Below are 27,190 nucleotides of genomic sequence, written 5' to 3'. Positions count from 1 at the left end.
CTACCAATGGTAATACTTGAAACGAGGTCTCCAGTTGGGAGTCCGTAAAAGTGTTTGAACTGCACAAGCCAAGTTTACAAACATATAGCACATAAGGAAAAACCTGTTGAGAAAAAAAAAAAATTTTCCAATCGGAAATTAATTAGATAGACTTGCATTAAAAGGCTGAACACAATCCAAAAAAAGCATAGGAACTTGTACACTGTGTTCACAGTGGCAAATAGAACATAAAACAGATTAAATTAACACTTGTAGAATATTAGACCTCAAAACATGGTATTAGCATAATATAGAGCCTCAAACAAAGATTTCAGAGAAAACGTAGCAAACAACTGGCAATCATAGTGTACTGGTTTTGGCCGGGATAGAGTTAATTTTCTTCATAGTAGCTCATATGGTGTTATGTTCTGGATTTGTAACCAGTGTTGATAACACAGGGATGTTTTAGGTGTCGCTGAGCAGTGCTTACACAGCATCAAGGCCTTTTCTGTTTTTCAGCTGACCAAAGGGATATTCAATACTGTATGACATTATACTCAGTAGTAAGAGCTCAGTTCACACCCTAAAACATTAAATTGTTTTGTCTGTCTATTAGATGCACTTGAGCTAAAATAGCAGGAGTTTTTAAAAACCTGGATTTAAAAAACAAAAAACTTGAACGTATTTTTACTAGCATTTAAGAACTCTGTTACTGAAAATGTTTTTCATGCCTAGAAATTAGTTCCAGCCAAAACATTTTGTTGTTTCATATTATCTCTGGGATCAAATAGGAATATAACTTGCTAGAAGACAAATTATAGCATGTATTATTTAAAAAAGAAAAATCATTACCTAGTTAATTTAAAAAGAAAAATACTATTTAACTTAAGAACACAGGACACCACATTTTGTTCATACTTACATTGAAAGAATAGGTGCTACGCTGTCCAATGAGGCTATCAAAATTCCTATTTCACAAATACCAGCAGTGAGGAGCAGAGCCCAAGTTGGTTCTCCGTTTGCTTTTCCATGACCAAATACCTAGTTCAGTTCAAGTAAACAGTAAGATTAGGGACAGCTGTTCATTATACAGTTACAAAATGCAGCGTAGATTGCAAACTAACTTTAACTGGAACCATAAAATGTAATTTCTTACGAAGGAAAATGAAGCAACCTATACCACAAAAAGCCACAAACTAAATTGCAAAAACACGCATTTCCAATATGAAAAACGTTTACCAAAATAAGCACTAACTACAAAACATTAAAGTACTATTGCAGTTGAAACGCATCAGAGATTTATGCTGAGTCTATAAAAAGCTAATATAATTGAGGGCAGTATTTTTTTAACACACAGAATAGGCATCAACTTAGTACTTACAAACATAAATATTGATCTTTAAACAGGATTTAGGTAAGCCTATGATCATGAACACAGCCCTACCAAAAATCATTTTGCATGTGAATTTCCTTTGGGGAGAATTCTATCCAGCTATACTGGTGATAATGGCAAAATGCCTCACCTGAATTTCCAGCCATATTTATTCTCCTCCATATAATTCTAAAGACTCACTCATATTTTCCTTAATGGCTTCCTTTCCAAATGTCTAGGTTCTTCACCTCACCCATTCTCCATGCTGTCTTTTTCCCTTCACTTCCTGTCATTCATCAATCTTCTTTCCATTAGAATGCCATTTTTTCTGCTCACATTTCAAGGCTTCTGTTTTTTTCTTAAATATATCATACTCTTGCCCCTATAATAATCTCCTTGCATTCGTTTCCTTGCTTGTCCATGCCGCAGCTATATCACTCCAAAAATGCAAGCACTTTTCAAGTCTGAAATCCCTCTTCAAACATCCTGCCTCTCCTAGATTCCCTTTCCCTCACTTCCCAAACCACATAAGCTTTTTCCCTCCGACTCTTCACTCCTTTGAAATCTAACCCTAGTAAGTCAGAATCATGCTGTCACTCTCTCACCAAGTACCAAATTTTCACTTCAGACAAAAGTGAAAATTTTCAATTTGTCTCTCTCAATACAACCCAGCATTTATAATTATCCTATTACAACACCTTCCCACTCAAGTCAAACTCTGTCGTGATTCTGTCCCCTCTACCCCAGCATGCTCAGTATATTCACTTCCAGTTACAGATACAGGTCTTGCAAATCATGGAACATGCCACAGCTCTCAACTGTGAAATAAAGCACAAGCATGTCTGATATTCTTGTATGTTCTCATCACCTTCCTCCACCTCCGGTACAAAAAGACGCTCCTGAACCAAGGGAATGGTGACATAGCTTTCTCAATGAACAAGTTGCCAATACTGCAGGTGCAAAGCAGCTCAAGCCAGCAGAATCAGAGACAGAGCAGCTGAATTTCCTGCTGGCAGTAGCACTGCTACAAGTGCTGCTGGACGAACATTAAGGCAGCAGGGGCTGCCGTCTTTTTAACTTGGTTACTTCTTGATTCATTACCTCTTCTGGCTCCTACTCTCAGCAGCAAATACTAGTATACATTTCCAGTAATGATTCTCCCCTCCAGCCCAAGAGAAGGAAAGGACCTAATAGAAAATATTAAGGATACAGCCCTACTGAGACGAGGCACTAACAGACAGACCAGGGAAGCAGCAGCAGTGGAACAGAACCAAGTGATTAAAGACTGAGAAAAGAGTTGGCAACAGCAGTATGATCTGCCTTTAAAAAAAACCCAACAAACCCAAACCAAACAAAAAACCCACAGCACACAAAAGACAATCCACCCCCCCAAAGCCACTAGCATTACCTCTTCCATTTTGCTTTGCTTCTCAGCTTTTCCAACCATCTCCTCTAACCCACTCCCTGTGCACTCCTTCCCCCTCTTCACACAAGTCCTTCCCTCTCCTTTTCCCATTCACACACGTTCTGCATGTCTCCCTCCTCAGATGTCCCCCACCCCCTGCCAAGCCCACTCAAATTCTCCTGCTAACCCATCATTTGTAACAGTCCTAAGCACATCCTAGCTGAAGAATTTTTTCCTCAAGTCACACATCAATGTGTTGACTCATCGTACCGTTCCCCCGAACTCATGAACCAAAGCAAGCTGCTGCTGCTATTCTATACCTAGTCCTCACTGAACATATAGATGTCTCTGAATAGACTATTAAGTTATTCACCAAGAGCAATAATCCATGTTTAAAATAACATACTAAACCAACCTCAGACGTGAGACAGTAACCTAGAGCACACATCTGATCAGGACTCCAGAGGTAAGTGTGGGTAAAGTAAGGAATACTCAAACACAAGTTTGATCACATAACTTGGGTATCAAAATAATGATATGTAAACCTCCCAAAGAGACATATAAAAACAAACAAGTGCTCCAAATCATCCTCAGGTCTCTCTCCATACAGAACAGCCTATTCTCCTAAATTCAGCACTAGCTACCTTCAGTGTCTATGTTATCTGCAATTTCTTTCTGTGTGCCAAATTTGACACCTGTCCCCTAACTCTGCTCCCAAAGTATTTATAGTTACTCAGACATAATCCTGTTTTTTATACTTGAACCTGTTCTTGGTAGGTTATCATTTGTGCTGTGCAACTATTGGCTATTCTTGGCAATTTGAGATAAGCTTTCAAACTCCAAACTTCACCACAGAAATTACAGGTTTGCTCTCTAGACATTATCTTTTGGAATTTTATTTATTCATTTTTAACTCAAGTCTAGTTGTCTAGTTTTTGCAGATGCATCCCAGCAATTGTGATAATTATCTTCCAGCACGATTTCTCTTATCTTCTTCTGTTTGCCAGCTCCTTTACTCAATTCCTTTGAGAAAAATCCAATTTCTTTCTAAAACATGCACAAGGATATCAGAACAATCTTCATGTTCAAAATCACAGCACATAATTCTATTGTTACATCTTTGTTGACTTCATTTAGCTTACAAAAATGAAGAAAAATTAGAGTTGTATCTCTATGATATGAGAAGTTATCATGCAGTTCCACAGTGAGGTTGTCAACTCTGTTCAATAATAGAACTTGTAAACATAGCCTGGAGTCAAGAAGTTCAGTTGTTAGTTGCTTCTTAGTTCATTTACTACCATTTACAGAAGACTTATATTCTCAATTTTAAACCATTAACTTCAATTATTTTTGTTCTTACACATAAAACTGCATTGCACAGAAATATCCATGTTCAAACTTTATCCTACAATGGCTCGATTTATTATTGTACACAATTAGAACTGAGCTCCAAATCTTTTCCTCACAGTTCTATAGCAAGAGCAGAAATAATGCCTCGTTTTTCCCAAATAAGCCATATTTGAAGAAAAAAAAATGCTCACTTGAATAAACGGTACAATGCCATCTCTTGCAATGGCCTGCAACAGACGGGGTGCACCAGTGAGACTCTGGAGACCAGCACCACATGTGGAAAAGAATGAACCAATCACAATAACCCATGGAGAAGGCCAGGCCAGTGTACCAACCACTAGATTTCTATTAACTGCTTCTCCAAACCTTAGGGGAAGGGAAAAAAAAAGAAAAAAAAAACAGTAATAATTAAAATAACTGTTACTATAGCTTCAACACCCACATTTCAATCTTTTTGCACAACAGCACTTTTCAACAATAAACACCAAGTCCCAGTATGCACTATAGGATTTCCCAACCAACCAATTTCTCTTTATTCTGCTGTTTTAAAGAAAACATGTAATTGATTCATGCTGCCTCAAAGCAAAGATGTAACAATTATCAGGTATTTTGGAAAACTTTACAGAATTAACAGCAAAAGCAGAAGTATTTACATATGCATCCTTTATATCCTTATGATTGCCAGGAGATAGACTGCAGAATTCCGTTCTACAAGTAATACAGGTACACCCTGAGGCACAGGGGGATGATATGGCTAACAGCCCAGCTGAAAAGACTTTACACAAATGCATATGGCATGGGCAACAATCGGGAGGAGTTGGAAGACACCACACTGCTAGAAAGCTACAGCCTGGATGCTGTTACTGAAACTTGTTCAGACAAATGCCATGATTGGAGTGAGACTATTTAAGCCTACAGGCTATTCAGAAGGGACTAGGGAGGAAGGAGAGGCAGAGGTGTTGCTCTCTACGTCATCAAGAAACGCATAGAGTGCAAAGAGCTGTCTCTGAGGAATAGCCATGAGCAGGTCAAAAGCTTACGGGTAAGAATCAGGGACAGAGGCAACAAAGGGAACATTGTGGTTGGTGTCTACTACAGGCTGCCCAACCAAGGCGAATCTATTGACGAAGCCTTCTCACTCCAGCTACAGAAGGCATTGAGCTCACAGGCTCTCGTCCTGCTGCGGGACTTCACCCACACTGACATCTGCAAGAAAAGTAGTGCAGTGAGCTGTAGGCAATCCACAAGACTCCTGGAGTGCATGGAGGATAAACTTCCTATGCCAGGTAATAGGCAGCCTAACCAAAAGGGATGTCGTACTGGACCTGGTGGCCACCAAGGCAAGTGAGCTAACTGGTGATGTCAAGACTGGAGGCAGCCTGTGCTGCAGTGATCATGCTCTGGTGGAGTTAACAATCCTGAGGGATATGGGAAAGAAGAAGAGTAAAGTCAGGACCCTGAATTTTAGGAAAGCAAAATTCCAGCTCTTCAAGCAGTTAGTCAATACGACCCCCTGGGAAATTGCCCTCAGGGACAAAGGGAGCAGAACAGAGCTGGCAGAACTTTAAGGATGCTTTGCATAGAACACAAGAGCTCTCAATCCCCCGTGTAAGAAATCAGGACAGGAAGGCAAGAGACCAGCATGGCTGAGGGGAGACCTGCTTGTCAAACTAAAGGTCAAGAAGGAAATGCACAGGCAGTGGTAGCAGGGACAGGTATCCTGGGAAGGGTACAGGGACACTGCCTGGTTGTGTTGGGATGAGGTCACGAGGGCCAAGGCATGGCTGGAGCTGAAGTTGGCAAGGGATGCAAAGAATAACAAGAAGGGCTTCTATAGCTATGTCTGCTAGAAAAGGAAAGTCAAAGAAAGCATACGCTTGCTGATGAGCAAGACTGGCAGACTGGTAACAACTGACAAGGATAATGCTGAGGTACTCAATGACATCTTTGCCTCAGCCTTCAATAGCAGTGTCTCTTTCCACACCTCTTGAGGGGATGAACTACAAGACAGGGACTGGAGGAGCAAAGTGCCTCCCATGTAAGAGGACAACCTCCCACCTGAAGAACCTGAACATACACAAGTCTATGGGACCTGATGAGATGCATCCCAGAGTCCTGAAGGAATTGGCTGATGTAGTTGCCAAGCCACTCTCCACAAGATTGGAAAAGTCATGGCAGTCAGGTGAAGTCCCCGGGGACTGGAAAAAGAGAATCATTGCACCCATTTTTAAAAAGGGTAGCAAAGAGAACTGGGAACTACCAACCTGTCAGCCTCACCTCTGTGCCTGGGAAGATCATGGACCAGGTCCTCCTAGAAGCTACGGTAAGGCACAGGGAGGTGATTCAAAACAGCCAGCATGGCTTCACCAAGGGCAAGTCTTGCCTAACCTACATAGGCACCTTCTGTGATGGAATGACTACATAATGGGACAAGGGAAGAGCATCAGATGTCATCTATTTGGACTTCTGTCAGGCCTTTGACATAGTCCCCCTTAACATCCTTCTCTAAATTGGAGAGGTATGGATTTGATGGGTAGACTGTTGGGTAGATATGAAATTGTCTGGATTCTCACATCCAGAGGGTGGTGGTCAATGGTTCAATGTCCAGATGGAAATCAGTGATGAGTGGTGTCCCTCAGGGGTCTCCATATACTGGGACCAGTACTGTTTAGTAACTTCATCAATGACATAGACAATGGGATCGAGTGCACCTTCAGCAAGTTTTCAGATGACACCAAGCTGAGTGGTGCTGTTGACATGCTTGAGGGACAGGATGCCATCCAGAGGGACCTGGACAAACTTGAGAACTGGGCCCAAGCAAACCTCATGAGGTTCAACAAGGCCAAGTATAGGGTCCTGCACCTGGGTCGGGGCAACCCCTGGTATCAATATAGGCTGTGGGATGAAGGGCTTGAAAGCAGCCCTGCCAAGAAGGACTTGGGGGTACCGGTGGATGAAAAGTTGGACATGAGCTGGCAATGTGTGCTCGCAGCCCAGGCGGCCAACCATATCCTGGGCTGCATCCAAAGCAGCGTGGCCAGCAGGTCGAGGGAGGTGATTCTGCCCCTCTACTCCACCCTGGTGAGACTCCTCCTGGAGTCCTGCATCCAATTCTGGGGCCCTCAGCACTGGAAAGACTTGTTGGAGAGGGTCCAGAGGAAGGCCACAAAAATGATCAGAGGGATGGAACACCCTTCCTACGAGGACAGGGTTGGGGTTGTTCAGCCTGGAGAATGCTCCAGGGAGACCCTGTCGCAGCCTTCCAGTACTTAAAGGGGACCTATAAGAAAGATGGGGACAGACTTTTTAGCAGGGTCTGTTGCGATAGGACAAGGGGTAATGGTTTTAAACTAAAAGAGGGCAGATTTAGACTAGATATAAGGAAGATTTTTTTTTTTTTTTTATGAGGGTGGTGAAACAGTGGAATATGTTGCCCAGAGACGTGGTAGAAGCCCCATGCCTGGAAACACTCAAGGTCAGGTTGGAGGGGGCTCCAAGAAACCTTTTTTATGAGGGTGGTGAAACAGTGGAATATGTTGCCCAGAGACGTGGTAGAAGCCCCATGCCTGGAAACACTCAAGGTCAGGTTGGAGGGGGCTCCGAGAAACCTGATCTAGTTGAAGATGTCCCTGTTCACTGCAGGGTGGTTGGACTAGATGACCATTAAAGGTCCCTTCCAACCAGAACTATTCTATCATAAGCAGAAGATTCAGAAAACAAAGTATTAGCCTTTGCTTTTAATAGTGTGACATCAACATATAGACAAGTAAATAGAGAAACCACTAGACACAACCACCTCAAGTTACCCACATGCCTTCTGACTGTCATGCTACCTGATCCATTTTTTAAATAACCATAGCAAACAAGCAGGTGGAAGTCACAAAGAGATGCTTTCACTACAGTCTTGAGTGTCCCATCCAATACCACTGCTTTTTTTTTTTGATAATTAACTTTATGTTCATTTATGAACATCTTGGGTAAACTACAAAAAGGTTCTTTAACCCCTGCCTCCCCAAAGTGATGTTTTTCTTTTAAAAGCAAGTAAATTCATCTTAGTTTTGCTATTAAGCAGCCAAAATAAATTTTAAGACTATCTACATTGTGGTAGCATAATTTTTTTTTAAAGGTTTTTAGGTTTTTCAAAAGAAACACTAGAGAAAAGACAAGGCTAGAGACTAAAAAAAAAAAAAAAATTAAATGCTTCATCTCTTTTCAGACCTGCTCTCAAACAAGGTAAAGAAACATAGTAATCAAGTTATTATATTAAGCCAGTGTTCAAATTCTTGCACAATGCCCAAGCTTATATGCATGGCTACATATTATTTTCAGCAGATGGAAAAAGGGGAAACCACACTCTTTAAAATTATAGGAGAAAACCATATTATGCTTCTATGACAACATTTATACAGGTGCACATTCATTTTACATTCAAATTCCAATGCCTGTGTTTTAATTAAATACGGGATAGGAACAACTTTAAAAGATGAAAGACAAACGCTGAAAGATGTAGAATCTACTTTTCCCCATGGCAGGTATGATAATCCATAATGGAAAGAAAGCACAAAACAAAGTCTTTAAACAAGACCAAAATCCATAGAGTTTACTGTTACGCTGGATTTCAGCCAAACAAGAACTGGCAGCAGTGTAAGTGAAAGAACATGGATTCAATGCTCTTGCTACGATGCATCCTGCTCTAGTGACAGATCACCTGCACCCACAGCTTGCAAAATTCCCGCCCCCAGTAAATTTCAGCTATGTTACTTTCAAAAATCTGCATTAACTTATAATTCAGAATTAATCTACTATTTCTTAAGCATCAGCTTGATTTGGTGTGCATATTTACTTTGAAGAAGAAGAAATCTGAGATTTTCACTGAGGCAGCAATACCATTTTAAAGTAAAAATGATCCCCTACTGCTTCTTGTATTAGCTTTGATTAGAATCCAGCTTTTAACTTATAGTTTTCCTTCTAGACTGAAAGACTGTGTTCTGAAATAAGTTGTTTCAGCATCACCTCCATCACCTTCCAAACAATATCACAATGCCACTGCTTCATCACCAAAACCAGACTTGGGCCTTCGTAGAAAAGAGAACCAGACACCATCAAGGAAACAAATGTGAAACGTAGAAAAGAGACCCAGACACCATCAAGGAAACAAATGTAAACCCTGCCAATAGATTCATCTTAGTCAACTCAACTTCTCCTATGGGAGAAATTTATCAAAATCTGGAGATTCTGCTCACGCTTATCTCCATTATGTTTAGTTCCTTCATACTTCATATTGTGCCTGAAGTATCCCCAGGCAATTACATGGGTGAAAACTGACACGACTCCTGTTCTACAACTGACATTTTAAAACAAAAGATAGTCATACATCCAGTGGAAATTATAGGCCTGATGGTGCATTGCAGTCTCTCATGAATTCTCTTTGTCATGTAACTACAAAAATCTTTTTCTGTCTTTGTTCCTCAGGACCATATTGCTTCTTCCAATTATATATATATATTTTATATATATAATTATTACTATATATTATTGTAATTATTACTATATATTATATTATTATACCACTCCCATTACCCCCACCCATCAGCTCCACAAATACTATGATTTTCTTCCTCAAGAACATTTTATTAGGAATAGTTCCACTGCAAACATTTATCTTTGATTCTACTTCTACTTCTTGAAGGGATACAGACTAATACCCTGACCAGTTTTTGCAGCCATCTCAGTTTAACAGATAAGACTTTTCCTCCAGTTCTAACCTAGGCAGAAGAAAAACATATCACAGATCTTTCCCAGAAGAGCCATTAGTAAGTCCTATTAAATTAACCCATGATCATACACACTCCCTGTAAAAATTAGAAGTTGAACACGACTTACTTATCTCTTAATATCACACCTTCTATACAGGCACCAAACAACACTATACAGGAGAGATCTATTACTGAGACTGAAGGAAGATTGCACTATAAATAGTGATATACAGAGAGAGAAAAACACCATATTTCACTTAGGGATGAAATGAAAAGTGTCCATGATAACGAAGTGGGTTTTTTTGGTTGTTGTTTTATTTGTTCTGTTGGGGTTTTTTTTTGTATGTTTGTTTTTGTTTTTTTAATTATTCCCTGGTACAACTTTCTAGTTCATGTTCTCTATGACTGCATTTGATGCACAGTTGATTTCTGAGGTACTGAAAGTAGCCAGGTCATCCATCATGCAACAGAACAGGCACTTTCTCATACAAATCAGCATTTGTGTCTTAACGAGTATCAAAGGACTAACAATTCCTATTGCTGGTGGTTTGCTTTCAGATTTTCACTGGTTATACCAAGTATAAGAAAGCAATCTGCCAACTGAAGCATGATGCTAAAAACCTCTACATCATTTAACTAAAAACATCAATTATATCTTGGAATCTGAAGCACTAGTAGAATATAGCGTATATATATAAATATTAATGTACACAAAGTTTGAGATATTTTAGACAATATTTATATTTTAGACTAATAGAAAATAGTTCTTTTCAGGTTAGGTTTCATTCATTTTATACTCAGGCAACTCTAATGACTTCTTCATTAAAAAACTATACTGTTATACCTAAAGAATGCGCACTAGGAAAAAAAAGTCACAGCATAAAGGATACAAATAAAAGACGTAGTTGAAATAGCCAAAATTGTTCCAGTAGGAATAGATTTCTGAGCATCCTTAAGATCTCCAGATCTGTTTGAGCCTGCCATAATACCTTAAAAAAAGATCAAATTTATATGTCAAAACCAATTAATACTAATTCCATGTAAATAACTAAGAGAATAGGAACATTTAACTTTAAGGCTGATTTAACACATCATTATCAATGGAGCAGGCTACAGACGTGTCTTCTAATCCTGCACAAATCCTCAATTTATACCTTAATTTTACTCAGAAATGTGTGTTACCAACCATTGTTGACTGAACAAATTCCAGAAAGCTCAGGAAAGAGATTTTTTTTAAAAAATTGCTTTTTCAAATATAGCTTCAAAATTGTTTTTAAAATGGGGAAACACACAGGAGTAGCAAAAAGTTGGGGGTGGATGTTATAAACTAATGAGGATTTAGCAATTTTAGCCAGCGTGACCAAATGCATTAACTTTCTGCTAAACAGACCATCCGTAATAAGATACACAAGCAAATCAATAAACAAAATAATAAAAATACAGAAATAAAAAAGAAAGGAGCAGGCAGAGAGTACAAGGAGAATGGTTAGGAAATCACACATACACATCCTTGTTTGTATCCAAGAGAACAAAAATATTTTCTAGCACATAACTGTGACAGGAGAGGGGGGAGGGGAAAAAAAAAAAATCATACAATAACTAATTCTGCCACCTCTCCCAGAATTGCCCTGACCACTGTTGGAAACAAAAACATGGAAGTTAATGTCAAGACATTCCAGTGCAAAAGCATTGTGAAACTCCATGCAATGAAATCCTAACAACAGACTCAGATATGATGAGACGGTGATAAAAGAGCCTGAAGTAGAGAAATGGGAACGGTGGGGGACAAGAATATGAATGGACACCACCGCCTGGTATTCTACTGGCAAACACTGCTGCCATCTCATACCAGAGTTCTGCTTTGTTACTTGATACTACAATTGCTGGAGCTGGGACCTTTGGAAAAAAATGTCTCAGGTTATTTCAGTCAAATGTGACCTGAGAAAAGTTGTATGCAACTAATCTAACCTTTAAACTTGACAAAAGTAGTCTCTACTAGTCAGTTAAAAAAAAAAAAAAAGGACATTTAAACAAATTACAAGTGGTTCATAGCTTGAATACTGGAAACAATCATCTTAATACTCAACTGTTCTCTCATGCATTTGAAGATTAAAATATTATAAAGGTATGCATCTTACTTTAAATAAGCATTTAGTAACACACGGAGCTTTTGTTTTCTTTCCAGACATAGAAAATAGCACTTAAACTGACTCCTTGCTTAAGTCCCTTAAGCCCCTAAAATAACCAGCCACCAGCTATGTCTCTCTAGCTAGAAAATTTTAGGTACATAGAATTTGGATACACATACCAGCAATATCATGTGTCATCAATAAACATTCACACACACGAAAAAATAATTTTTCAGCTATAGGTACATTTCCTCACTCAAGACAAAAAAAAAGTTGTATCTACCTGTCACAGATGGGAAATAAATCCCTACAAGCATTGTGAAGTAAGTCATGATGTCTGTAAAAACGTAAGGAAGTCCACCCATTTTTGTCTCTTCTGATCCAGCAACTGATGGCTGATCTTTTTTCTCAACTATTGATCCTTTTTCTGAATAGGTACTCCACAGATTATCTAGAAGGGGGAAGAAACAATATCCAATGTGATCTCTCTATTTCAGGATATTAAGTAATGAGAAGGCAATAATCTTATGATTCAGATAGCTCTTGTTACACAAAAATAGTGACGTTTGCCAACATTTCCTTTTAAAGCCAAGAATGCAGCAGCAATACGATCAATACCAATTGTAACTGGTAGACATTCCTATTATATGTCAGTAGAAATGCAGTAGTGTATGGGATGCGTCAGACAAGATTTTTTTATCTATTAAAGAAAGATTTAGTTACAGAATTAAATTATAATATATTTGTAGAATGTCCAGTTACATTGCACAGACATATGAACATATTATCAGGATGTACTGTGAAAAAATGAGGAAAATATTATCTCTGGGTTCAGGCAATCTTAGCATATATTCATATTTCTTGTTCTTACATTTTGAAAAGCAGGTCAAAAAAAGAAATGATACTTAGCAAATAACTTGAGTTATTTGAGACCTGATGTACAGGATAACCCTGGAAAACAGTTCAGGGCTCAGCTCTTTGTGGTGAAGTTACTCCAGATGGTGAGAAAAGCAGAGTAACCAGACTCCAGAAGAGAACTGATAAGCCAAAAAAAAAAAAAAGAAAATGAAACAAGCAAAAACCAGCAGAATGTGGCTCAAATTCCCCAACAAACTAAGGATGCTTGTTCAACGAAGATTGACAGGTCAAAGAACCCATAGCTTTTGAGAGCTTACATTTGTGGAAACACTAGTTGTGCCCCTTCACAAGGCAACAAGAACATCCAACATTGATTCTTATTTTAAAGCGAGACAAGTTGTCCCATCACATGCGAAGAAACAAAGTAGATCCCACTCTCCCACCCTGTCAAAGAGCCAAAGGATTTTACACCACAGAAAAACAATTCCCATGGACTGCCAGGATGATGGATCTGATAGTCAATTTTCAACCATTCAGTAAAACTTAAGGGAATTAAGTACAGTATTCTAAGCCTTCACAATAACAAAAGGTTACCTTGAGTACAATAGATTGACTCTGAATCTCCATAAGTGGCCAAAGATAGGGTACTCCTATCCAGATTTGAAACAGAAATCCTACAATTGGTAAGCATATAAGGAAGCATGCATAAGAAACATAAGAGAGCAGAACAAAGATTAAAAAGGAAAGTAAGTATTAATTGCTACAGAATGTTATGTGTTAGTTCATTCAAATGAAGAGGAATAATAAACTGATCTAGAGATAAGACCAAAGCCATAAAAAGAAGAGTTAAGGAAACAAGAGAACTCTAAGTTTCAGGAATTTTAGCAAAGATTTGAGGAATGACATAAAACAAGATCTCCAAATTAGCACCCACCTATGGAGCATAAAAAGAAAGTCCAAAAATCAGTTTGTCATTGCCAACCAGAAACACTAAATACTTAATGAGGACTCAACAGCCTGTGTTCTTTACGCAGTATGACACAGAAGTGGCAATGCATACCACTAATTATGGAAGTGTGCATGCCAGCACGAGTGGGTAAAGTCATCTTAGAGATTTTTGTAAAATAGAAATCACTTTCCCCTTTCATAAGATGTAACAAAGCTCTGCGTGGCACTAATTTCCTATGCTCATTTTCCCAAAAGTGATAATCCACGGGGACTTTAAGAGTTAAGAAAAATCCTCCTTGAGAAATCTTTGCCAGTCAAATTCAAGCTTACATGAGGTATCAGAATGTGTGCTCACATTCACAAGCAGGTGCTTAATTTAGTCTTAGCACTATGTGATACTAGGATAGTGAAATGCGCTTTTACACAGTAGTGCTAGTTGAAAGAAATGTTAATCACTGAACAGAACCAGAGAACATTTTTCCAAGAGTAGAAAAAATTAGTACTCGGCCTGAAACCTCCAAGAATACTGAAAGATCTGAGGTGCTAACTATGAGTTTACCTTAAATCACATTGCTACCCAAGGATTGAAACATGACAAATAAGGCCAACTTTAAGAGAGTTTCAGAGAGATCAGGAAAAGGCTCACAAGTAGCATCTGTACATGAACAGTTGATAGCAACAACAGCAATGGATAGAAGCAATAAACACATGGGTGTTATCTTTGAGTTATGACAAAACCAGCATCTATTCACAGTTTTTTCTTGGGTTTTGAAGAATTGGGGAAGCGTCAGCATAGCTGCTGTAAAAAGAAAGTTGTCAGAAGTATTCCAGTTCCTCAAGGGAAACAAATGAAGGCGATCCACTTAATTCAGTGCACCTTTACTTCCCACATTTTTGAAAGATTCCTTACCCAAGGAAACTATAGTAGCCATGCAGTAAGTGGAAAACTCCTCACATGGATAAAAAAAATGTTTCAAAGGTAGAAAACAACAGATAAGAGTAAATGTAAATACAGTTTTATAACGCGGGAAAGCCATTAGTAAGCTTCCACAAGGATCAATAGCAGGATGTAACCAGTGCTTTCCAGTACACTCAAGCAGTCTGGAAAAAGGAGCTAGCAGCAAGATGAGAAAGCTTACTGATAATACTCAGCTACTCGAAGTTGCAGAAGCAAAGCCAACTGCAAAGAACTAGAGAAAAACCATCAAACTCAGTGACTGAACAGAACACAACTGTTGAAGTTCACTGTAGGTAAGCATCAAGCAATGAACACTGGAAGGTCTATACATCACACTGAGCTTTCAGCAGACTCTCAATGGTTGTTAGAGAGATCTTAGTATTTTGTGACAGTAGAATGGTGAAATGCACTTTTATACAGTAGCACTAGTTCAAAGAAAATGTTAATCAGTGAACAGAAGCCAAGCACATTTTTCCAAAAGAAGAAAAATTAGTATTCAACCTAAAACCTCCAAAAGGAAAACAGCAGTTTAATGCTCACGCTGTAGCAAAAAAATTAGAACATACAGTGGTCTTCTGAGCTGGAATAGGAAATGTAAAAATATTCAGGAAAAATTGTAGATATAAATGTGCTAAATTATAAAATGCACAGAACAAACCTTAAGTAACACTTCTTCTAACAAACATTTCAATCAAAAAATAATTTCATTTTTCATTGAGGAAATGGAGTCATTTTTTCTAAACATACAAATTATATTCAGAGAAGCCTTAATATCTTTTTATGTATTCGTACACTTTATATTTAATATTGTAAACTGAATTACTATGTAATCAGTATAATACAGTAGTATAATCAGTAGTGATTGCCTAGTGTCCCTATGTAGAGTTGCATGTTTATATAAATCAAACGTTTTAAGGGAAAGCAGGGGAGAGATATCAGGACATCCATTTCATCCCCAGAAACATTCGTTCTTTGTATACAATACAATCCATTACAAGTTCACAATGAATCTTATGACCCAGTGCAATTGGAATCCCAAGGTGCCACAACCATACAGGAATGTAACCAGAAAAAAAAAAAATCTATAAACTTTGTAGAACATCTCCTGTACGAACGAGAGACAGGAAGCTAGAAAGACTGCTTTTCTCCAAACCCATCACTAACATACTGCTATCACATCGGACAAGCCACAGGACTTCATTCCTTAATGCACCACCTATAAATTGGAAACAAGTTCTCCCTCAGGAGAGTTTGAGAACGTATTAATGAACAGCTTACTGAAATAAGTGTATTTGGCATACAAAACAGCTAAACACTTTAAAAATTAGCTGTGATAAACACTTGGCTACTTTTTTTTCCCCTGATAGAACAATGGCTTTTGAAAGAGTGCCTATAAAACTCCAATGACCCCTAAATTAAAGCATTTGATACTATTATTTTAAAAAACAGATGGAAACTTTATAGGAGGAAACATGCTCCAGGTGGCAATCTTTCAAGCAAACAGATTAGAGCTGAAGAAATAGTGACAGGCTAAACCACTACATTACTGAAAACCTACAGGCCAAATTACAAATGTTCAAAAAATTCTTAAATAACTGTGCTTTCCAACTTACCAGCTAGAACTCCACTCATTATTCCTGGAATCCCTTGAATTTCTGTTACATTATTGAGACTAAAGTAGTTATCACATGTAGCATTAAGCAAAGGACTATCACAGAACTGGCTCCACAAAGCTGTAGTCTTTGTTTCATTATTGCTTTCAGTAAATTTGGCACAGACATCAAAGTTGCGTTTTGACAATGTACGGTTTCCAAGGAGACAGATACTATAAACAAAAATAAAACAGTGATCCTTAATATAGTGTTGTGCATTAAACAATCTTTTGTCCATTAGAGTTCTTCAGAAACCTCTTATTGATAATACCTATCTTATGGTCCACACTATATCTATTAAAACAGTTTATATTCTCTGCATATAAAACTATCCTCAATAATCTTTAAAACACTGATCAAACATTTCTACTTTGAGGTATTAATAGCCATTTTGCCTTCCGATTTATTCTTTGGAAAATACAATCAACTCAAGCAGCTTGGCCACTAAATAACAGAGATGATGATTCTTTCAGTCCTACAAGAATAAAAAGAAATGAAGTAATACTTAATATAATGATGAGCCTGACCAAGAAAACACAAAAGTAACATAAGCAAGTATGTCATGCCCTTTTCTAGCAAATAAATATTTGAGATGTCCATCAGCTTTACCATAATATAAAACCACACATGACTTTTTCATTTTGAGGCAGATTGGCCAAAATGTGAACAATTATGTTTATTGGAGGTAACTTTCCCTCCCCCAAACAATAGTATATCCCAGTAGCAGTCACAGGTAAGGTTTTTAGGAACTATGTAATAAGTCTTACCTATGCTACGTATCCTGATAAACCCTCTTTTACCTATATTGGTGACTAAGAGATTTAAGTATTTCCCTACTAGAATTTACAGTTCCTAAGAAATTCAGGTTTTCTTCAGAAAAAATCAATTTTGAACACAATTTTTCAATAGAAGACTATCATTTTACAGTACTGTCCACAAATACTGCTTTAATGCTCAACTCTTACTGCAACCAGGAACACTTCAAAGTACTATGCAATCTGTAAAAATCATACAGCAAAGAATAACTTCAGTCCTGCATAACAGATGGCACTTCATAATAAAAGTTACCAGGCTATTCTGCTAATATGTTAAGCAGTATAATTTTGTTTTCTCTCCAAACAGAAAAAGATGCACAAAAATGCAGCTCACATACTGATAACTGGACAAAAGAAATAGTTCTTAGTGAGCTAAGAGAGGTACAAGCTAAAGGTACCGAGAAGCAATGCGCTGTATGTGACAACAATAAAATTTGATTTTATTATCAAAGTAGAAAGCCTTCAAACAAGTGAATTTAACACTGCAATGTTTCCATTTTACATAGGGAGAAATGAAGTTTCAAAAGTTTCCTCATGACAAAGAAAGCTTATGTTTCTTTCATAACTACAGTTCATAGCTACAACTTTTTCTTGAAGTTTTTACTTTATTCTATAGGGTTTTAGTTTAATTCTTTAGATAAAGCAGCTACATTTACTGACAGCAAAACCCACCTTCCTGTTCTTTACATGTGCATAGAATAACGGCCAGTAACTAAGTACCAAAGAACATATTTCAGAGTATCTTGTCTTATGAAGAATGAGAGAAAGATTCAGATAGGTAATTCAGAATAACAAATGAGCACATAATTGCCTAAAACACATAAAGCCCGGCATTGAAGCCAATGTGCTTGTATTTTGAAGTTTAGCTTAAAACATGAAACAGTTACAGTAGCTATGCCTTCCCACCCAATAACCCATGCTACTTAAAGATACTGCACTTACGGAAAGTCAGGCGGGTCAAAAGCAGTCTTAATAACTCCAGCATATATGGCAATGATGGAAAGAATCACACAGGCAAGAAAGACCAGTGCAAGTTTGTTGACATACTTTACTCCCACAAAAACTACTATGGCCATCAGAATGATAATACACGTTCCATAAACTCTCATGTTGTTCAGCATAGCCTCTGTTTCTTCACCAACCTCTTGTGCCTTAAATATAGCAGCACTTGGAGAAATGTAGGTCTGCAAGAGATATGGAAAACCATCATACATTTAATAACAAATACTTTATTAAGAAATCCTTTACTTGAACTTCAAAAATCTAAACTTCTATTACAATATCAGCTTTATTCTTTCACAAACCAGTTCAACAAGATGACATAGGCATTTAAAAAGCACAGAGGTAAAAGGAAGGGGGAGGCAGGGATGAAGAAAAATGAGTTTTGAGAATGAGGTACTACTATTGATCCAGCTTCTCTCCCCTTTAAGAGTTTCCACTCCTCAAATTCATGTCTGCCAGACAGGAAAAACTACTAAGGACCTATGGCAGAGAGGACTACTGACAAAAATTAAAAGAAAAAAACAAAACCAAAGCTAGCTCAAACCAGATCTAGACTTAGATTAATTTGAAGCCTTTGCTGACCAATAATTCCATTGATTGAAACAAAATAGGAAGAGTCAAAACAGAGCATAGTAAAAACCTAAAAATGTTTTCAGTACTATAGACTCTGCATTGTATTTCATAAAATTCAACCAAAGATACCTTAAACATTGTACCTTGAAAGATTTTTCATTGTGAGTCTACCTTAATTTTTAATTGGAAGTTACAACAGCACAAGATTAGTGTGACAAAGCTTAGTCCTATGCTAAAAATGAACATTCAGACTTGAAAAATCAGTATGACTTCATTCAGACTTGGAGAAAAGGGAGACTGCAAAGCAAAAAAGATAAACTGACTCTCAAGATGAAATATTTAGCTTTTCAACTCCAAGTCTAAGGTGACCTAAAGGAAGTGCTACATGCATCTGTGCATTTTTGTTTGGAAAAGGAGAAGAGGACATACAACACAAAAGCAGCATAATATATGGATCAAATTTTTGTAAGGTTACTGTGGTGCACCATGAACATATGCAGACATTTAAAGAAGAAATTAAATCCTTCACATTTGTAAACAAATTATGTTTTTAAAACTAAAACAACTTACTTAGCATCATTAAATCCAAATGACATTTCAGAGACCCTGAAAATAGGCATTGCAGATTAAATCATAGTTGACAATCTAATGTGACATTTCACTAAGGACTGCACTATTTCCTGTGATATTTTTAGTCATCTTTTACACAAAAATTGTAGTTGTAAGTTGGTACAAAATCACTGAATTAAATCTTAACATGTCTCCAAAGTCTACCCATTGGTCTGATGTTCTTTTCTACAAAATCCACTGAAATACTTATTTATATTGCATCACCAGCTTGGTGCTATACCTTTAGTTTTGGAATTCCAGGTATGTCTTACTAAAATTAATAGTCTTCCTGACACCTCTGTAGGTAGCAGGCCTACAGTAGCACAGGCATAATATATGGGACATTTAGTATTCAGAACATGGTATGAAAAGGTGACAGATATATTGCACCTGGTAAAAATCAGTGTCCGTTACCCAATTCTGTTTGGTTCCTACTTTAAGTAGAATAAGCTTACATTAAACAGCTTTAATTTATTTTTGTATTGCTGATCAGAATTTTAACTGTTTCACAGTCACAAGTAGAACAAGATTAAATATTGACATACTGGAAATATGGTATCAAAATATTAAAAAAATCACTAAATTAGAATGCATTTTAGGCCAAGTGCATTCCTCAGCAGTCTCCCAAAACAGCTCAAATACATTCAATCTTAAGAAAAACTAGTACTTACCAATAAAATTTCAATGGTACCAAGAATATACATTGCTCCTGCAAAGGTTGTACCCAAGTAGAAACAAAGTCCCACTGCTCCACCAAACTCTGGTCCTAAAGATCTTGAAATCATGTAGTAAGAGCCTCCAGCTGTGAATTTAACGAAAAAAGAAGACTCCAGGCCTTTAGATTAAGGACAGCAGTAGAGAACAAAAATCTGAATCAATCAATCAACGTAATCAAGATAACTACTGCATGCACCTCCACTGACACATTCATACCAAAACTGTATTCCATGTCTATACTAACTAGGCAGTTAGAATGTACAAAGTGAATATCCCCATGTGCATTTTCTGTGGGACAGAAAACAAACACCAAGGAAAAACAGGAAAAAATCCACAAGCTAAACAATCTAAAAGTAAATTAAGAAAAGGATATATAGGTATGAATAGATATGAATCAATCTTTATTTTCTAACCTCAAGCTGTTCACAAACAAATAAACGTCCAGAATAATTTCTTTATGAGATGGGGACAAAACAGAATTTGTCTCACTAGTATGCATTCTTCTTTTTTTCTGTAGATGAAACCATGACCACTTGCACTACAGGCATTTTTTCACTGCCATTTAAAATCATTAGGTAGTAATTGCTTTTTCTTGTCTGCTCATACACTACTCACTTTTCCCCTGAACTTTTCAATTCTTCTCACTCATATTTCCGATATACAGGCATCATCTTTCTTTAGTCATAAGCTACCCCTCTCCCATTTCCACTATACCAATTCCCTTTCAATAAGGTTCTAAGTTTCAAGCTCTTTATCATCTAGACTTCCCTCCAACCCCCTCAAGGCATGCTCCTCTCTGGTTCCCTCTCCATCTTCTCTTAAATTCATGATGTTTGTCCCACTCATGACAACTGAGGAAGAAAGAGGAGACAGAGAAATGATGTGATTTATTTTAAATAAACATATACCAGCCTTGTATAAAATTAGTCTGCAAATAAAGAAATACACTTCTACTCAAAGGACAGAATCTTAAGCTGCTTTTCAATATGAACAAGTGAGAAACTAACAAAAAATTTATGATGCATCACCAATCCTTTTACTCAATATAATGCCATTACATATAACAGCAAGAGTCAAGATCCTGCTACTCAGAAGGTCTCTTTCAATCCTAGGTTCCTATCTGTGCTTCCTGCCTCCTCCATACATTCCAGCAGAAGCAGCATTTCTCTAAGAAACTGGCACCAACAAAAAAAAAGTTAAAATGAAGGCCTGTCTAGTGTAAGAAATGACAACTTCAAAGATTTCTGTGACACTCAGATGTTAAGCAAAACCTTTACAATGAACTTTAAAAATATGAGGGGGCAAAGAGCAGAACATTTTAGTTATCTGAACACCAATTAGAATAATTACATTTCACTATAAAGTATTTGAAACAAAATTTTCTATTGTATTTACATTTCATATATGGTACTGTAGCCATGAAATACAATTATTCCACACCCTGCACAAATGTGGTGTTTACTTTTGCCCAACAACTTATTCATCAGTTCTGGAACCTCTTACTAAGCTGAAGAAGCGCTGCAAGTGAGGAATTATTTTAACTTCATTAGGCAAACTCTTCAGAGTTCATAATAATGTCTGAACACCAGTATTATCCTTTTCAGTTTCTCAACACATTAATTGATAAGAGTTTCAAAGGCTAACTGATTTTGCATCTACAAAAATAAATCAGCTTCATAATTGAAGAGGAACAAGTTCATCTATTTATTCTGAAAATTTAAGGAGATGAGCATAACCTAAAGTCCTTATATAGAAAAAGCAAACTGGTGGTTATTCTTCCAGAAAAGAACATAACTAGCTCCAGTATTTAGAAATGGAGTCTAGCCAACTTCAGGTAACAAACCAACAAAAATACATTAAAAAAGCAGTCTTATTTGTAAAGAAACCTGCTTTGCATGAAGACAAGTCTCCATTAGTTCAAGTTGTAACATCTTATCTTTCATTCAAACAGAATCAAATGATTGATGACAAAAATGTGCTAACATTCATAAATCCCCAAAGGTCCAGTTAAAAGACTGCATCTTACCTTAAAAAGTCATTTATAAATCAGTTAAAAGCAAATATGCACATGACAAAAGCATTACTTCTGATATCTGAGACTACAGTAATTTCTTATCCCAGCTTTAAACTTCCACCATTTGGCCAGTCACCATTTAAGATAAAATTCTTCATTACCTGGAACTACACCATTTGTGGCTATTGCACTCATTGAAATTGCAGTTAGCATAGTCTGTGGAAAGACAAAATAGAGGAAATTCAAAATGCTGAAAGTTTTTTGAAAGGTGGGGCAAGACAGAGTGATCAAATGAAACCAGGAATTTTTAATATATTTTTTTTTAAAGTAAGATGTTAGTGCAACAAAAAATTATGATATCTTTGCTTAGAGATATCCATGTAAATTAAGTACTAAATTTTTCAGTAGAAGATTCAGTTAATTTAGACGTTTGAGACCATCTTTAAAAAGAACTGGAAGAATACAGACCACTGAATAATCTTAAGATGTTCATTATTCCAATTAACTAGTAGTGACAAACTGATCAAGTGTCATTGTTATGACAATATCATCTACTAGTGGTCTCACATTCCAAAGTATTAATTTATGGACATAATACTATGGATTGATTTGTAGCTTATATTTCAGTTTGTTCTGAAGTTGTGAGAAGCAGAACAGTTCAGATCTCAAAGTCAGTCATGAAATACTTGATAAAAACTAGTTTAATAAAATCCATATAATACTTCAAACAAAAGCTTACTGTGATCAACTTAAAAGAAACTCCATGCAGGCTAGAATGACATGTGACACTCGCTGCATAAATATATTCCATGTCTCTCAACTGCGCTGATGTATAACCATTATGGAGAAATCCTTCTCTGTTACTCTTATATTAGAAAGCAGCAATACTCTTGTAACAGAGGATTTAGCGAATAGTAAAGAAAAATGTTAACTTACACAAGCACAACACATGAACACAATGATGAAAGACTCCAGAACTCCAGCTGTTCCCACAATCCATGTTAAACGTAGGAAAAGGATGACTCCCAAGATGTTTTGCAAGCAGGGCAGGTACACACCAATGAAAGTGCCCATACGTGGAACCTGGAAACGAAGTCAGAACATTAATTCCTCTGCACTAAATCTAAGTCCGTAAGCACTTTCTTCCACAAACACTCATCACAAATGCTCCATGAACAAATGCGAAGTGAAATTGAATGGCAGCTTCAGAAGGTCCAGCTTTGCCAATATTCATAGGCTATTATTTATGCAGAAAGATTCCTGAAAAAACAGAAAACTACTTGTGATAGCAAACCCTATTGTTCCATAGGAATTAGGATGAAACCTTGAGAGACGTAGGATGCCCCCGTATCTACAAAGGTTTAAAAACTTTCTTCTGAAATACCAGTTACAGACTACTGTTGAAAGAAGTTACTTTCATAATCAAAATACCAAATATATTCTGCAAAAAAGTTGATCACCAATTGCCCTGCAGCTGGAACACAAAGTTATGTTCAACAGTAAGTGCTTTCAATTTTTAAAAACAGACAGACAAGGTATTATGACAAGGCCAGAAGAAATGCAGAGCTGACTACAATTTGGTATTGCAAAGTTGTAAAACCTGTCACAACAGAGTATATGTGTACTTTTTTTTTTTTTTTTGCTTGTGATCTTCATGGGTCAAAACACACACAAAACCATTCAGGCTTCATCATTAAAGTTCCAGCCTTCTACACTTAGGAAGAAATCAGGCCTTAAAATACTCAGCTTAGAAGCAATAGTTATACACAGTAGGTTTCCAGGTAAAGAATCTCTTCTTAAAATCACAACTCAGGTTGTGAAAAAAGGCAATCAATTTAATTAAACAAGCAAGCATTGGTGCTTTATAAGGTTAAAAAAATTATTAAGAAAACACTAAGTTTCCAAGTACTTATAAGGAACCATGGAATGCCACTTAGACTATAGTGTTTACTTTTAGCATCTTGGGCAATATCCACATGCAACATCAACGCTACACCATTAAAAATGCTACTCTGCCAAGCTACTACGTAACCATCACTTCATTTCAGACATGGAACTGAGACACACATGCATAGAAATCGTGTTTTCAGGCCACAAGGTGGTGCTCAAAGGAGATTAAGTGCAAGTGAGGTCATGGTGCTCCTTTGGCTAGTCAGTTCCAGAGGGACTAACACTGTGCTGCAATTAACAAGAACCTCTTCACAGCAGGTGGATGGAGGACAGGCATCACACTAAGGAAAGTGCAAGTTGACCAGTGTTGGTTTTCTCATATCTCAAGCTGTATCTTCAGATGAGAAGAAACAAATACAGAACAAGCACAATAAGACAAACACAAAGAAACCCCCCACGTAAACAAATGCAGGATAAGGAAAAAGCTAAAACAAACAGCTGGACTTTATTCCTTACTCTTGCAATCTTGCAATTGTCCTGGTACCAACTTCCTATACTAGTCAAGTTCTAATGCAAACGGTTCTACTGCAAACAGTCAATTACCATACCGTAAGTCTCTCTTCCAGTCAAATGAGCTCCAGTTCTAATTTTACTTTCAAGCACCTTTTCATACGTGTTTCTTCTTCTATGCGCTCATTTCCTTTTATTTATTCTTATGTGCTTCTCCTCCTTTCTCCATAGCTCAACATACAAACTCAGTAGCAGCATCCCTTCTCCTACACAAGGGCAAGTGACTCCCATTACCTACCCTAAATTTCTTAGTTTCAGCCACCACACTCAACCAGTTTCAGCTCACCATCCCTCCTTGCCTTGGAGTTTTTATACTGTCAGGTCACATGTTTTTGATCCAAGCTTTCTTCTTCTGAAAGAGCTCCCCGCTTACAGAGGGATCAATCCAACAATGACTGCAGACTCTGACTGTTGCAATACGTTCCACTTCTACAGAAGCCTAGACAGACACGTTGGGTATCCAGTAGACAACCCTTGAATAATTCCATTCCTGTCTTGCAAGTGTGTTTAGGGATATGCCAAACAGAGCCTTTGTCTTTCCTTTCCACGCACCCTTGATAAATATCATATTTTTTATGAATGCAAAAAAATGTTTCCTTGGAATGTGTACATTAAGTTTTAAAAATACTTCAATACACAGAAACAAGAGAGCTACTCAGAAAAACTGCTACCATGTTAACAGGAGCAAATACGCTCATGGATTTAAAAGACTGACCTGTTTAATCTAAAGTTTTCCTTAAATTTCAACTTTAGGTAAAAACCTAGCCAATTAAATTGTATTAATATACCAGCTAAAAAAAAAAACCACCTCTTTGTGGCTAGCTTTGTCTCAATAACTTATTAGAAGTTTAAATACCTTGACTTCCTTTCGTTTGCTGTCTTCATCTGCTTCATGTTCCACCACACCCTGAGTCAGATTAGTGTAGTTCGCTAGTTTATTAAGAAGAGATGACACCATGGGATTACTATCCATTTCTTCCTGTTGGGATTTTAAGAATACTGCATTTATTACATAGATTTTTTTTAAAGTCATGATTTTACGATACTACTTCAAACACATACTCAACAGATCAGCCCCAATTCATGCAAATCCAAAAATTATCATGACAAAATACCAGTCAGCTTTCAACCAACAAGAGTTCTAAATCTTTCTATAAGTTTAATACTATATGGCTATCTTGCAATATTTCTTTCACTTTTTTACACTATGTTACAATATGCAGCTTGCACAGCTGGAATATAAGGGAAAGCTAGAGAAGGGCCATTATTAATTATAAAAATCTATTCCTATCACAGTACGGTTTTTAGGGGATTCTACTGGCAAGGTGAAGTCATTGGGGTGTTTTTCCAGCATCTTGCTTGTGTCTAGAGAGTGACAAAGGCCTCAAATGATTCTCTCAAGCACTAAGATACTTGAGGATCACTCTCAAGTCTGCTGTTGCAGGCTTACATATTTTATCTTAAACCACACATAGTACTTCCGAAGTATTCATTTGTTGAAAATACAGGCACATATACATATAATATGTAATTGTACATAGGTAATATTACTTGTAACAATACTTTATTTGGGTCATGCAGAAAGAAAGAACTGAAAGTTCATGTCCTCTGTACAAAGATATTTGAAAGGAAAAAGAGAAGAGCATAAGAGGACAACAAGAGAAGAGCATAAGGACAACAAGAGAAGAGTGGGTAGAATGCTTAGCAAGATAGCTAAGCAATGTTGGAAGAACCTTGTTTATTGTTAACAGCAAGCATCAAAGCAAGACCAGCTGATACCACTAGAACAGAAGAACCTAGGTTAAACTTTACTAAGAGTACTATTTCATTGCAAAAGTGGCACCTAAATGTACCACACCGATATACTTCCCCCCCTGCCACCAATTACTGCAATCATTCAGTGCATTAAACAGCTATTAAACTTGCATTATAAAGTAGATGTTTATAATATAAAGTAGAAAGAGCTATGGTATGGTCTACACTGTAACTGGACAATATAACTAAGTCATGGCCTATCAGTTTGTTTTATAGTTTCGCTGCTTTAAAAGCAGTCTGTCTCTCCCCTGTTCAACATAATATATTTGCTAATCCTTTTAAGACAGGACACTGTTTTGTTAAATCCACTAATAAAGCTTTCAGCAGCTTTGTCTAACAACAATTTCTAGATCCTAGTCCAAAAATTTTAAATGCAAGAAGGCTTATTTCATATGTTCACATCAATGCATACCAAAATTTACTGTTCTTGCCTATACAGATAAACCAAAATATAGAAGGGAAAAAATTTTTCACTTTTTTTTACTACATCATTCAAATCCACTTAAATAGAACATTAGGAGGAACCAAACTACTGAGAAGTTATTAAAACTTATTTTTCCCCCTGCTAAATTTCAAGAGAGAAAGAAAACAGGGGTTTGTTTGGTTTTGTGTTACTACCAGAGCCTCAATAGAAGGTGAAATGTTTTAGGGGTATTTAACTTACCTCAAAGAGAGCCATATTCTTTCCTTCATACATGTTTCCTCTGTCCATCTCTGCACTGTTAATAAATGGACTACTTTCCCTGGCGATCCCATCCCCTGGTGGAAAAGTACAACA

General features: G+C 37.1%; 1 protein-coding gene across 1 annotated transcript; it reads right to left on the bottom strand.

Moving 5' to 3' along the window:
- LOC104617069 (solute carrier family 12 member 7-like) lies at nucleotides 1-27,190 on the bottom strand (the record flags this gene model as incomplete). Its single annotated transcript, XM_010282285.1, has 13 exons — nucleotides 1-103; nucleotides 902-1,020; nucleotides 4,298-4,472; nucleotides 9,990-10,047; nucleotides 10,753-10,851; nucleotides 12,275-12,442; nucleotides 16,369-16,580; nucleotides 18,165-18,406; nucleotides 20,078-20,208; nucleotides 22,299-22,353; nucleotides 23,074-23,220; nucleotides 25,454-25,576; nucleotides 27,077-27,190. Coding segments are annotated over 13 exons (1,746 nt in total), but the record flags the coding sequence as incomplete, so codon positions are not given.

Source organism: Phaethon lepturus, unplaced genomic scaffold (genome assembly GCF_000687285.1).
Source record: "Phaethon lepturus isolate BGI_N335 unplaced genomic scaffold, ASM68728v1 scaffold5332, whole genome shotgun sequence".
Classification (NCBI taxonomy): Eukaryota; Metazoa; Chordata; class Aves; order Phaethontiformes; family Phaethontidae; genus Phaethon; species Phaethon lepturus.
This window is presented reverse-complemented; position numbering and strand designations above follow the sequence as displayed.